The sequence below is a fragment of the Hyperoodon ampullatus genome (assembly GCF_949752795.1).
Source record: "Hyperoodon ampullatus genome assembly, chromosome: 13".
NCBI lineage: Eukaryota > Metazoa > Chordata > Mammalia > Artiodactyla > Ziphiidae > Hyperoodon > Hyperoodon ampullatus.
The window spans coordinates 11,815,809-11,828,650 of NC_136926.1; the positions used below are offsets into that span (position 1 = coordinate 11,815,809).

The window sequence follows — 12,842 nt, forward strand, 5'->3', positions numbered from 1 at the left end:
GGAGAGACCTTAAGTGCATCTGAAGGCTTCCTGATCAGCACCGTCTGATCCTTGCCTGGCCTGTCTCCTTTCTTCCTCTTCGGGCTTTCATAGGAAAATGAGGCCTCCCTTCACTGGGTTCACTCTTACAAAGGTTACTCTGAGTCACGGTTAACCAGAAGTCAGGAGTGCCAGAACTGAGTAACCCCACTGGAATTCAGCCTGTGGCTACTGTTGTTGTCTCAGGTCATTTAAATGACAACTCCCTCCCAGAATCCGGACTGTCACTTTTTGCCATGGGGAGACCTCGGTGGCTTTCCAGTTTCTGAGTCAGCAAGGTGGTCAGGGGCCCGGTTCTGCCCTTTCCCTCGAGGTGAGGGTGCTTGTTTGAAGCATGCTGTCTCCTGCCCCAGAGGAGCCACTGCTGCTGGCCGAACTCAAGCCCGGGCGCCCCCATCAGTTTGATTGGAAGTCAAGCTGTGAAACGTGGAGCGTTGCCTTCTCTCCGGATGGTTCCTGGTTCGCCTGGTCTCAAGGACACTGCATTGTCAAGCTGATCCCCTGGCCGCTGGAGGAGCAGTTGTAAGTTCTTTCACTCCCAAGGGAATGAGGGAGTCCTGGGGAACTGAGCGCTCTCCCAGATGACTCCCTGCCCGAGAGCAGGAGAGGGAAGGTGGCCAGAACAGTTCAGGAATTGATCAGTGAGGTTTCCAGGGTCCCACATTCTGTACCTGGGAAAATTAACTGCATCAAGATTAGGTTAGCCCCGAGTTTTTTTTTTTTTAACAGCTTTACTGAGATATAATTTATATGCCATACAATTTGCCCATTTAAAGTGTACAGCTAGAGGCCCAACTGGGTAGTTAGGCTTGATTATTCGGCAGCTGCTGATTAGGGATGATTCCCCCTTACCAACTAACTGTATTTTAAATTTCTCTAAATTACCTGAGTCCTTTGGAGGCAAATAAACTTGTCTTTCACACAAAAAATAAAGTATACAGCTAAGTGACTTGAGAACATTCACAGAGTTGTGCATCCATCACCATGATCAATCTTACAACATTTTTGTCACCCCAGAAAGAAACCCTCTAATCCCCCTCTGCTCTCCAGCCCTGAGCAGCCTCTAATCTACTTTCTGTCTTTATAGATTTGCCTATTCTAGACATTTCATACAAATCGAATCATACACTATGTAGTCGGTTGACTGGCTTCTTTAACTTAGGATACTGTTTTCATGGTTATCCATGTTGTAGCATGCTTCATGACTTCATTTCCCTTTACTGCCAAATAATGTTCCATTTTATGGAGACACCACATTTTGTTTATAAGTGTATCCACTGGTGAACATTCAGGTTGTTTTCACTTTTTGGCTTCTTTAGATAATGCTTCTGTGAACACATGTCAAGTTTTTGTGTGGATATATGTTTTTGTATATGTTTAACTGGTTGAGGAACTGTCAGACTGTTTTTCAAAGTGGTTGCACCATTTTACAATCCCACCAGCAATGTTGGAGATTTCCAAATTTTCCACATCCTCACCAACACTTGTTATCGACTGTCTTTTTTTTTTTTTTTTTTTTTGCGGTACGCGGGCCTCTCACTGTTGTGGCCTCTCCCATTGCGGAGCACAGGCTCCAGACGCGCAGGCTCAGCGGCCATGGCTCACGGGCCCAGCCGCTCCACAGCATGTGGGACCTTCCCGGAGTGGGGCACGAACCCGCGTCCCCTGCATCGGCAAGCGGACTCTCAACCACTGCGCCACCAGGGAAGCCCTCGACTGTCTTTTTGATTATAGTATAGCCATCCTAGTGGGAGCAAAGTGGCATCTCATTGTGGTTTTGATTTGCATTTCCTTGCTGGCTACTGATCTTGCCCACCTTTTCATGTGCTTATTGGCCCTTTTCATGTCTTCTTTGGAGAAATGTCTATTCAGATCCTTGGTCCATTTTAAAATTGGCTAGTTGCCTTTTTTATTATCAGCCAAGTTCAGTTCCTGATATTAACTAGCTTTTCTTTCTCTGGGCTGCACAAGTCCCAGTATCTGAATGCTGTGAGCTCCCAGTCAGATGGCCCAGCATCAGTATTTTTTTCATTTGTCACAGGGCAACTCTACGTCTGTATTTATTTACTCAGCCAACAGTTGTTGCAGTCTTCCTTGCCTGACCCAGAGCCAGGGGCTGAGAATCCTGAAATAAATCAAACATGGCCCCTGCCCATGAGGGTCTCATTTGTTTTGCTTTAAGCATTTCTTACAAGTAGCACGTTAGATTTAAGTTTTTTGTAAGTTCAGTCTGAAACTTGTTGCCTTGATAATAGGTAACGCTGATGAAAATTTGCTGAGATGGGTACTCTGCACACTGCTGGGGTTGAGGAGTATAAATGTATGCACTTGCTGGAAGGAAGGCCATTTCGAGGACCTTAAAACTGTTCTTCCTGCGATTAGGAATCTCAGAAATGGGGTCGTGTATTTATTTATTTATTTATTTTACAATTTTTATTGGAGTATAGTTGATTTACAATGTTGTTATTTTCTGCTGTACAGCAAAATGAATCAATTATACATATACATATATCCACTCTCTTTTAGATACTTTTCCCACATAGGTCATGACAGAATATTGAGTAGAGTTCCCTGTGCTATACAGTAGGTCCTTATTAGTTATCTATTTTATGTATAGTAATGTGTATATGTCGATCCCAATCTCCCAATTTATTCCTCCCGCCACTTCCCCCCGGTAACCATAAGATTGTGTTCTACGTCTATGACTCTATATCTGTTTTGTAGATAAGTTCATTTGTACCATTTTTTTATATTCCACATATAAGTGATACCACATGATATTTGTCTTTCACTGTCTGACTTACTTAGTATGACAATCTCTAGGTCCATCCATGTTGCTGCAAATGGGAGGTCACCCATTTACATACACTGATTTTCAACATGAAATTAATCATATGATAGTTAAAAATCAGAAATAGCTTAAAATCTGGTGATGAGAGAATGATTAAGGAAATTGTGGCATTGCTGTATATTTTTGTAGCCATCAAAGATTGTTGTGTGTGTTTTTTGTTTTTGTTTTTTTATCACAATTTTCAGTTCTATACTCAGTTTAATGGTAATGACAAGATCATTATTTATTGATTCCCCCAGTCTAAATACAAGGGACTCAACTTCATATCCAGACTTAAATCTGATGTAGATTTATAGTCTGAAAAAGTATTTTTTTTTTTTTTTTTTTTGCATTACGTGGGCTTCTCACTGCTGTGGCCTCTCCCGTTGCGGAGCACAGGCTCTGGACGCGCAGGCCCAGCAGCCATGGCTCACGGGCCTAGCCGCTCCGCGGCATGTGGGATCTTCCCAGACCGGGGCACGAACCCGTGTCCCCTGCATCGGCAGGCGGACTCTCAACCACTGCGCCACCAGGGAAGCCCCTGAAAAAGTATTTTTTAAAAAGGATAAAGTGGGAAATCTTTTACTTCCTTGAAAATCACTCTTGTATTCAAATATATATATTACTATACATAAATATATCTTTCCAATATTAGGGAAAATGTAAATTTGAGCATTAACCCTTTATGTGTATCTTTTGTTTAATATAATGAGGGAAATATTGTTTAATATGTTAAATGAGCAGTTACTTGTTTTAGCGAAATATCACACATTTTGAAGAATAATAACTTGAGGAAATGCTTACAGTACAAGGCTTACTGAAAAAAACAAGCTATGAAAGCAAGCTATGAAACTGTATTTGGAGTATGATCCCAGATTTGTTTTTGAATAACATGCGAATGTACACATAAATTAAAAATTCATCGTACAGTGTTTACTGTGGTTAGAGTGGTATTAGGATCTGGGTAATTTTTATAGTTTTCTCATTTCCAAAATTTCCCCATGTTTCACTATTAATTTTATAATTTAAAATAATTGTTATTTTAAAAGTCCTTTAAAAGGGGAAATCTGGGGCCTTTATATTCTTGTTAGGATTGTTACACATTTAAAAAATCATATAATGAAGTGCTTTTGATATTGAGCAAATAACTGATAATAACTAGATAAATATACTACTACTTTTAGAAATAAAATTTTCTGAAAATTCAATTTTGATGAAGTTAAATTCTCCTAATGACTGTCCCTGGCCCCAAGCGGTCCCCTCCCACAGTTGTGTCTGCTACCTCCCATGTAGCTCATCCCTTGAATTCATTGCAGACTCTGAAGTCCAGGGCATGTGCTGAACACTAGACTAGGACACCCAAGACCTGACTACTAGTTCCCATTCTGCCCCCGATTTTGTGACCCCAGGAAAGTTATCTCTACCCCTAACATGTTAAATTTATGATAGTAAAATAAATTACTATGTCAATGAGCCTTAATTCCTTATGGAATAAAGTAGCTACAGATGTATCCCTTAATTCAAATACAGAAATCAGGATTTTATATAAAAAAAAAAAAGAAAGGTAACTTTGGAGGTTCTGAGCTGGCCTACAGAGCTCTCCGCATAGCTTGCCTTTTCTGTGCTTCTCCCCTGGGTGGCCAACTAAGGCCCCCGAGTCAGGGCCGGGCAGGTCTTCGAAGTGCGTGTGTCGGCCTGGCTGGGGCCGGATGTGGATTGGGCGGGCTTCATTGAAAAGGCATTCAGTGTCACATTTCAGATGTTCTGTCCGAACAACAAATTTTCAGACCACGTTTGGCCATTTAGACCAGGGGTCGGCACACTTTTTCTATAAAGGCCCAGATAGTAAATATTTCTGGCTTTGGGGGCCGTATGTCTCTGTCAAGACAAGTCAGCTCTGCTGCTCGAGCATGAACGCATCCCTAGGCGAGAGGTGGGCAGACGAGCCTGGTGGAGGTGGGAGACGGCTTTGCGTACAGAACAGACTACCCTCCCGGGCACACTCCTGCAGCCTCTGCTTTAGAATGATAGACTTTCAGAGCCGAAGGAGCCCACATTTGCCCCAGTCTCTCCCTTCTAGTTTTGTAGGTGAGCTTGCTTAAAATTCTTTAATGTATTTCGATGATGCGATTGACAAAACTATGATTTACTTAACTTTTCGGGAACAGATGTAATACAGAAAGAGGTTCCGCTGCATGTATGTTGGCTATAGGATTTTTCATGGAAATGAGTCCCAGCTTTATCATCACTCTTTCCCCCAGTTCGATAAACCACGGAGTGTGGTCAGAGCCACGTAGCAAAGCAGGACTGAATACTTACAGTGATAAAGTGTACCGCAGATAAGTGTTCTGCGTTTGCGGGCCGAACCCCAGGACTGTTTAACTGCTCATGCCTTTGATAGATTGTCTGCGAGGCAGAGTGGTGGGCAGGGCCCTGTTTCTTAGGGACGGAGTCTTATTTAGCTTGTCTGGTCCTGTGTTTCAGCATAAGTAGAAGGTAAAGGAAAGGCTTGGGCCACGAGATTTTTGAGGTCAGCATGTCCCTGAACAAGCTCTGAGTTCTTTCCTTGACTGCCCTGCTGGTTGGTTCCTGGACTGGATGTGCCCTCAGAGAAGTAAATGAAAGAGGCTCATTCATTGATCGGAGCAAAGTGAGTGAAGGTGGAAATGAGCATGTACCAAGCAAACTGTTGGCCTGAAAAATGGGTTTATTTTCCTGCTCCTTGGGGACTTTATAAGCTAGAGCTAAGGGGGGGTATATGAGGCAGAAGAGTGGCAGATGGTTATTCAGGCTCTAAGTTCTGTCCTAGTTCCCACCTACAGCATGCTTGCTTTCTCATGAGAAACATGGAGTGCGTCTTTCCTTCCACGCACCCAAACCCAGGAGAACTTTCTGAAGAAGCAAATGGCTCCCTGGAGCATCTGTGATCTAGTTATCCCACAAGGCAGGTCGCCCCACTGCAGGGCTGTCACAGATGGGATGAGCCACGGCCAGTGAAGTCTCTGTTACGCGAATTCTTAAAAAAAAAAATCAAGAAGAAAGGTCGTACTAGAATTCACTGAAGGCCTATTTGTTTCTAGGATTTCAAAGGCTTAGATACCCCAGAATGAAAAGTCGATTGACTTGGTGGCAATTTCAGACTCATTAAGAACTCTCTGCTTTCCCCAGCATCCCTAAAGGGTTCGAAGCCAAAAGCCGAAGCAGCAAAAATGATACAAAAGGGCGAGGCAGCCCAAAGGAGAAGACGCTGGACTGTGGGCAGATTGTCTGGGGCTTGGCCTTCAGCCCGTGGCCTTCTCCACCCAGCAGGAAGCTCTGGGCACGCCACCATCCCCAGGTGCCAGACGTCTCTTGCCTGATCCTTGCTACGGGGCTCAACGACGGGCAGATCAAGATTTGGGAGGTACAGACAGGTAGGTCATTTCCCGCTGGGATCAGGCCCCAGGGGGCTCTCATGCGCATTCCGATCAGGGACCAGAGGGGCCGCCAGTTGGCTGAGGGGTGTGGCTGTGACCTGTAGACCAGAGCTGCCTCTCCCCCTGATCGAGTGCCCCTCTGTCTCACGCTAGGGCTCCTGCTTTTGAATCTGTCTGGCCACCAAGACGTCGTGAGAGATCTGAGCTTCACACCCAGTGGCAGTTTGATTTTGGTTTCTGCATCCCGAGATAAGACTCTTCGTATCTGGGACCTGAATAAACATGGTATGGAGGTGACGGAATGACTTGGCAGCCCCAAAATAGTGTATTTGCCCCTCTCTCTACTTGACCAGTGTCATTTTATCCAGAACAGTGTTTCTCAACCTTTTTTCTGTTATCGCCTCCTAAGGAGACTTTTTAGACATGTTTTTCCTAGTCACCCCCCAGCCCCCTCACCACCCGGGAGATTTTCATGCCAAAAAATACATTGAATATCTCTTCAGGTACTGGATGCGCATCTGTGCTTTGTACATAAAAAAGGTCAGATTTTTCTGGCCATCAAGAACCAGTTTTCATCCCTCTCGAAAACACATGGTGTAGAATAGGTTTTCTCAGCTGTGGCACTCTTGCCAAACTGGGCTGGATAATTCTTTGTTACGGACCTTCCTGTGCATTCCGGTGTGGAGCAGCATCCTTGCCCTCTTAACCCGTGAGATGCCAGTAGCACCTTCTCCAGTTGTGACAACCAAAAATGTCTCCAGACATAGCCCAGTGTCAACATAAAGGCCACAGCCTCCCCTGGTTGAGAACCACTGATCTGGAAGAAGTCATCCATGTTGGGTACTTCCTGTTAGAAGTAAAGTTTCTTTGTACGGTGGAATCTAGAAGAATCCTCTCAGGTTGGGGTGGGGAGGGGGGCGGTCAGCCTTAGTGCAGTTCTGCTCTAAGCAGGACTGTATCCTGGAGCAGCCCGACGGAGAATCCCATACATCTCTGGTGTTGCTCCTCAGCTGGGAGGGTGACACAGGGGAGGGGAATTGGTTGCCGGGCCATTTCTCCCTCGCAGGCGTGGAGGGAGGTGGAGGAGGAAATGGGGACCTGGGCGGTCCATGAAGAGCACCCTCGTCCCTGATGACACAGAGCCCGAGCAGTGACTCTGCAGCTCTCCACACCATGAGAGGGGCCCCGTCCCTGCCCTCTCAGAAACGAGCCTGATAACTTGTCAGGCAACTAAGGAGGTGCTCGTGGTGTCCTCACCTGACGGCATCGAGTCACGCAGCGCGCCCTGGGTCCTGTCTGCCCGTCGCTGTGGAGCTTGTGGCTGTGTGGTCTGAGGTGGGCCTGCTGACTGGGAGTGTGCTCAGACGCAGCGCCTTTTTTAATGAGCGTCGCAGGCACCTTGCCACCCTCTGAGGCAGGGAGGGAGGACTCGCTGAAGGGGACTGAGTGGGCAGAATGGACTAGGCCAGTTACTAGGGCTTTTCAAGGAGAGGAGGGGACTAAAGTAGTGTCCCCAGGCACGGGGCCCTGCCCTCCCACCCTGCCTTGATTTATTCACTCACACCTACCCCGGGGGAGCAGGTATGCTTCTTACTTGAGAGCTGAAGAAACCATGACTGACTTTCATAAAATTTATTTCTATATACCCACACATACACATGAATTCTTAAATGCATATGTATGACCATATACATTCTTCCCCCCTTTTTTGAGGCTTCTCCCCCCAAACTTTCTCATCCTCCCCTCCTTTGCATTCCTCCATAATCCCCCTGCAGTCCTGTCACCCATGCTAAATAAGATCCTTCCATATTGCCTTCCATATTTTTCTCTATACTTGCATAATCCTATTCAGACACTCACTTTTTTAAAAAATTAATTTATTTATTTTTGGCTGTGTTGGGTCTTCGTTGCTGCACGTGGGCTTTCTCTGGTTGCGGTGAGCGGGGGCTACTCGCTACACTTCGTTGCTGTGCGCAGCCTTCTTATTGCGGTGGCATCTCTTGTTGCGGAGCATGGGCTCTGGCACATGGGCTCAGTAGATGTGGCTCACAGGCTCTAGAGCGCAGGCTCGGTAGTTGTGGCCGCATGGGCTTAGTTGCTCCATGGCGTGTGGGATCTTCCCGGACCAGGGCTCGAACCCGTGTCCCCTGCATGGGCAGGTGGATTCTTAACCATTGCGCCACCAGGGAAGTCCCAGACACTCACTTTTACATTTATGGATTTGGGGGTCATTGTTTCACAAAAATGGAATCATATTCTTCACATTTTTTCTGCATTTTTCTTTTTTATTAGACAGTACTCCATGGAAAATCTAGTTCCTTAATTTCATCTGACTTAACAGGTGGAATACTACCCTTTATTCATCCATTCCTCTGTTGATGGGCATTTAGTTTTTTCCCAGATGGAGATCTGGAGAGATGACGTGAGTGACCTAGGGTTATGTGCTGAGTAAACAGTGGAGCCAGGATTCAAGGCTGAGTTTACCTGCCTCCAGAGCATGCGGCCCTAATTACGCTGCACCACTGCTCATCCAGGCATCCTGGCGAGGGTGGGAGGAGGGTGAGAGTGGGATCCTTGTGGCCAGGGGGAAACCATTACAGAGCGTAATGGACAGAGAATTGAAGGTAAACGCTCTCAAATTTGGAAGGATGCTTCAGAGTAACTGAGGTGGTTGGGGGACCTGAAAAGAGTGTTCTCTGTTATCAAAGGAATGTATCAGACCTGATCTGTGAACAGCCTTTGTCCCACTGACCTTGTGGATTTTGGTGAAACAGTAGGTAATGATTTCCCTTGGGCATTATAACGTCATGTTAATAGATTTCAGGCATTTAAATGACAAATCCTGTCCTATTTCTTTCTCTGCGTTTAAAAAGGGGCCTGTGGGCTCAGCTGCTAGAGAACCGCTGGCGGGGCTGGGGGGAGGCACCGCTGCCGGTTCTTCAGGCTTTCTGCTCTGTGGTTTTGGGAGTCGGCTCACCGTGTGCTCCATTTCTCTGACAGGTAAACAGATTCAGGTGTTATCGGGCCACCTGCAGTGGGTTTACTGCTGCTCCATCTCGCCAGACTGCAGCATGCTGTGTTCTGCAGCTGGGGAGAAGTCGGTGAGTCTCAAACTTGGGGTGCCCTTTGCTCTGTTGCTTCGGTTCAGGGAAGCGGCCTCATGCGTGAGAGGGTAAGTGAGCCAGTGTCCTCCAAAGCCGCCTGCAAATCAGCCCCAGGGGGAGGCACGCTGCCAGACTGAGGCCCCTCCTTTTCTGATTTGCACTTTGACTCAAACCAAACGAGAGGAGGTGTTTGGAAGCAGATCGCTCCCATCATGTCATGGGAGGGCTGTTTGCCTTCACAAGATGGGAAAGCCATGTTTTTTAAATTTCTTTCCCCGTTGGAGTCTACGATTTTAAAAGTTGCAACCCACATGTGGATCCAGATTTCCTTTGAACCATCTAATTTGAATCCACCTAATTAGGATTTCCATTCAAATCATAAAATGTACAGTAACTCGTTGAACTTTGTCCTGAAATCCTGTCTATTATAACAAAAGTGCTAGAAACCCAGGAACAGTTTGGGAACCGATTGTTTGAGTTTTACATCTGCATTGAGCTGTTGTTTGCTGTGACCGACTTGGGAAAGTTAAGAGTTCACTATTTGGTACAGCTCAGGTGGTTAATCATTGATTTGAGGTTTGGAACTATGTGAAAGTGAGAGTTTTCTTAAAGGAAAAAAAAGAAAATACTTCTTTTAATGGTTCTCAGGAAGGTTTCAGGTAAGGAGCTAGGTCAGACCTACAGCCGTGGGCCAGATTTCTGTGGTCCTGTAAACCAGAGAGGGGTGCCAGATGGCTCTGTTGGGTGACCAGGAATTCACCTCTGACCCGTATTTTTGGTTTCAAGTGAAAGGACAAGGTAGCCCTTGACTTAGGTCTTCAGCATGCATTGCCCTATTTGCTAAGAGCGCTCAGAAGCAGGACCCAGAAGCCTCCCCTGAGCCATGCTGGCTGCTGTCTTCCTGAGGTCGGTTGGTTGATTCTCCCCTAAAGTAAGCTCCTTGAGCATGTCTGTTGGTTATGTGCCTCAAGAATTCAGACCTGTCACTTTATTTAGGCCAGTATGACATGTTCTAGAAGAAACATAGAAAAGGGGCTGGAGAACTTAGCTTCCCCTGGCTGTGCGGCCTGGAGAGGCAAGGCTGTGCCTTCTCACTGTTCACATCCTGAGCACTGTTTCAGCCCTGACCAGGCACCTGTTCTTCCCACAGGTCTTCCTGTGGAGCATGCGGTCCTACACATTAATCCGGAAGCTGGAGGGCCACCAAAGCAGCGTGGTCTCTTGTGACTTCTCCCCCGACTCTGCCTTGCTCGTCACGGCTTCTTACGATACCAATGTGATCATGTGGGACCCCTACACTGGCGAGCGGCTGCGGTCACTCCAGTAAGGACTGCCTCCCTGCTTCTGCTTCCCAGTGGGGTGTTCGATGGGAAACCTGTCTTGGTCCAGGACACAGTGTGTTCGTACTTACTCTAAGGCACTGGTGTGCAGCAGTGTTTCATTGTCAATTCTCACATTAGCCCCGAGTGCCTTCGAGTCTCCGGCTCTAGGAGGCTGTCTGTACTGCTCTGGATCCCACGTTCTGAAACCTCACAGTGACTCTTTCTTTCCACTTACTAATAACTGTAGTAACAGGTTCAGAATGATCCTCTTATTGAAACTGGTATTTCCAAAGTGAATTTTCATGTTCTCACCAACTTGGTCTACTTTTCCCCTTTGTCTCTGTTGTTTTCTGCAGCAAATAATAGGTAGTCCTATAATTATCATGTATCTTAGCCTAAAAAAGACTTTCAGTTTGTACCGTGGCATTAAAGCGAGGGCTGACCTACTTTGCATAAGGAAATTAACACAGGGAATATTAGTAATCCTTCAGCCTCCTGCACGAGACACTGGAGCTGTATGAAATGCAACTTGTTTCCAGTCGTCTTTTCCAGTCTGCAAATCCCCAGGTTTTCCACATGGGGTACGAGACGTGTCTGGAACCTTTTTGTGGCCATGGCACTTTGGCCTCCTGCCTGGGGATGAAAGGCGGAGGGCGGAGGGCAGCCATCACTCCAGGCCCACCTACTGTCCTGTGTCCTCCTCAGCCACACCCAGCTCAGCCCCCCCATGGATGACAGCGATGTCCACATCAGCTCCCTGAGGTCTGTGTGCTTCTCCCCCGAAGGCTTGTACCTCGCCACGGTAGCGGATGACAGGTAACGAAGAGAAACCTCTTTCCGCGGCCTCAGAGCAAGTGTTGGAAAGGGCTTGTAGCATCACCCTTGGGGTCTGGCCCCAGGTCTGCTGACACGTCCCTTTCTCCTCCAGGCTCCTCAGGATCTGGGCCTTGGAACTGAAAACTCCAATTGCGTTTGCTCCTATGACCAATGGTCTCTGCTGCACATTCTTTCCACATGGTGGAGTTATTGCCACGGGGTATGTATCTGTTAGCCGAACAGATGGGTAGTGATTTCTGCTGTGTATTCCATGTAGTTTTTTAAGGAAAGAAAGCATCTAGAATTTTCTTGCCTGTGAGGAAGCCTTTAAGGAAATCTGAGATTACATAAAATTCTGATATTCTCTTCTGCTAATACAGTTTATCATTAACTCTTAATATTTAACCTAAATGTCAACGTGAAAGATCTACAATTCATGCTACCTAACAGGCCAAGTCTGCAAGGAAGCAGAAATCAAGATGATGCAGCATTTATATGGGAAACCATTTAGGGCAGAGACCACCTTACAGGGAACATCTGTAATTCAATAGGTGGCACTCTTCCCTGTTACATTTGAACCCATAGTATGATTTATAAAGGGCTGTACTGACAGAGACAGCACTTTGGAACCAGAGGTGTCTTGAGTTCTCCTGCTGCCCTCAGCAGCCTTAATTACTCAGCACCACAGCCTTCACATCTATTTCCAAGGTCCAGGTTGCGTTTCACTCTCGAGTCTCCTGCCAGTGCAAGTGAGAGTAGAAACATTGATATCTGCCCCAATGAAAACATACATTTCCAAGGTCTGCCGTAATGCACTGGTTTCCGTCTCATTTCAGGACAAGGGATGGCCACGTCCAGTTCTGGACGGCTCCTCGGGTCCTGTCATCACTGAAGCACTTATGCCGGAAAGCCCTGCGAAGTTTCCTAACAACGTACCAAGTGCTAGCGCTGCCGATCCCTAAGAAAATGAAAGAGTTCCTCACGTATAGGACTTTTTAAGCCAGTCTCCATAGTCTTACTTGTTTCCTCTGTAGCAGGATAAATCTTCCTGACAAGTAGCTGGAGCAATGGGCCAAACATCTGGTCTTGGATTGAAATAGAATCTCTCTTTGGATTGTGCACAGAATGTAGCAAAACCGGATTCCAGTGGCCTCGCCAGGAGTCTCTTCCCCATGACGTGTGAGGGTCAGTCGTAGAAGAGGGATTCCGCTTCCGCAGTGACGGAGCCTGACCTTAACCTTCAGTTCACTTACGCACAGCAGTGCTGGACCCTCTCTGGTCATTTTGATTCCAAGAAGTTTCCACTCCCTCGACT

General features: G+C 46.5%; 1 protein-coding gene across 1 annotated transcript; it reads left to right on the top strand.

Moving 5' to 3' along the window:
- Window positions 1-373: 373 nt before the first annotated feature.
- On the top strand, window positions 374-12,526 carry WSB2 (WD repeat and SOCS box containing 2; the record flags this gene model as incomplete). Its single annotated transcript, XM_079718215.1, has 8 exons — window positions 374-561; window positions 6,038-6,282; window positions 6,439-6,570; window positions 9,286-9,386; window positions 10,540-10,712; window positions 11,417-11,527; window positions 11,640-11,747; window positions 12,364-12,526. The coding sequence occupies 8 exons, from the start codon at window positions 374-376 to the stop codon at window positions 12,524-12,526; spliced, it is 1,221 nt and encodes a 406-aa protein (XP_079574341.1).
- Between the last annotated feature and the right edge of the window lie 316 nt (window positions 12,527-12,842).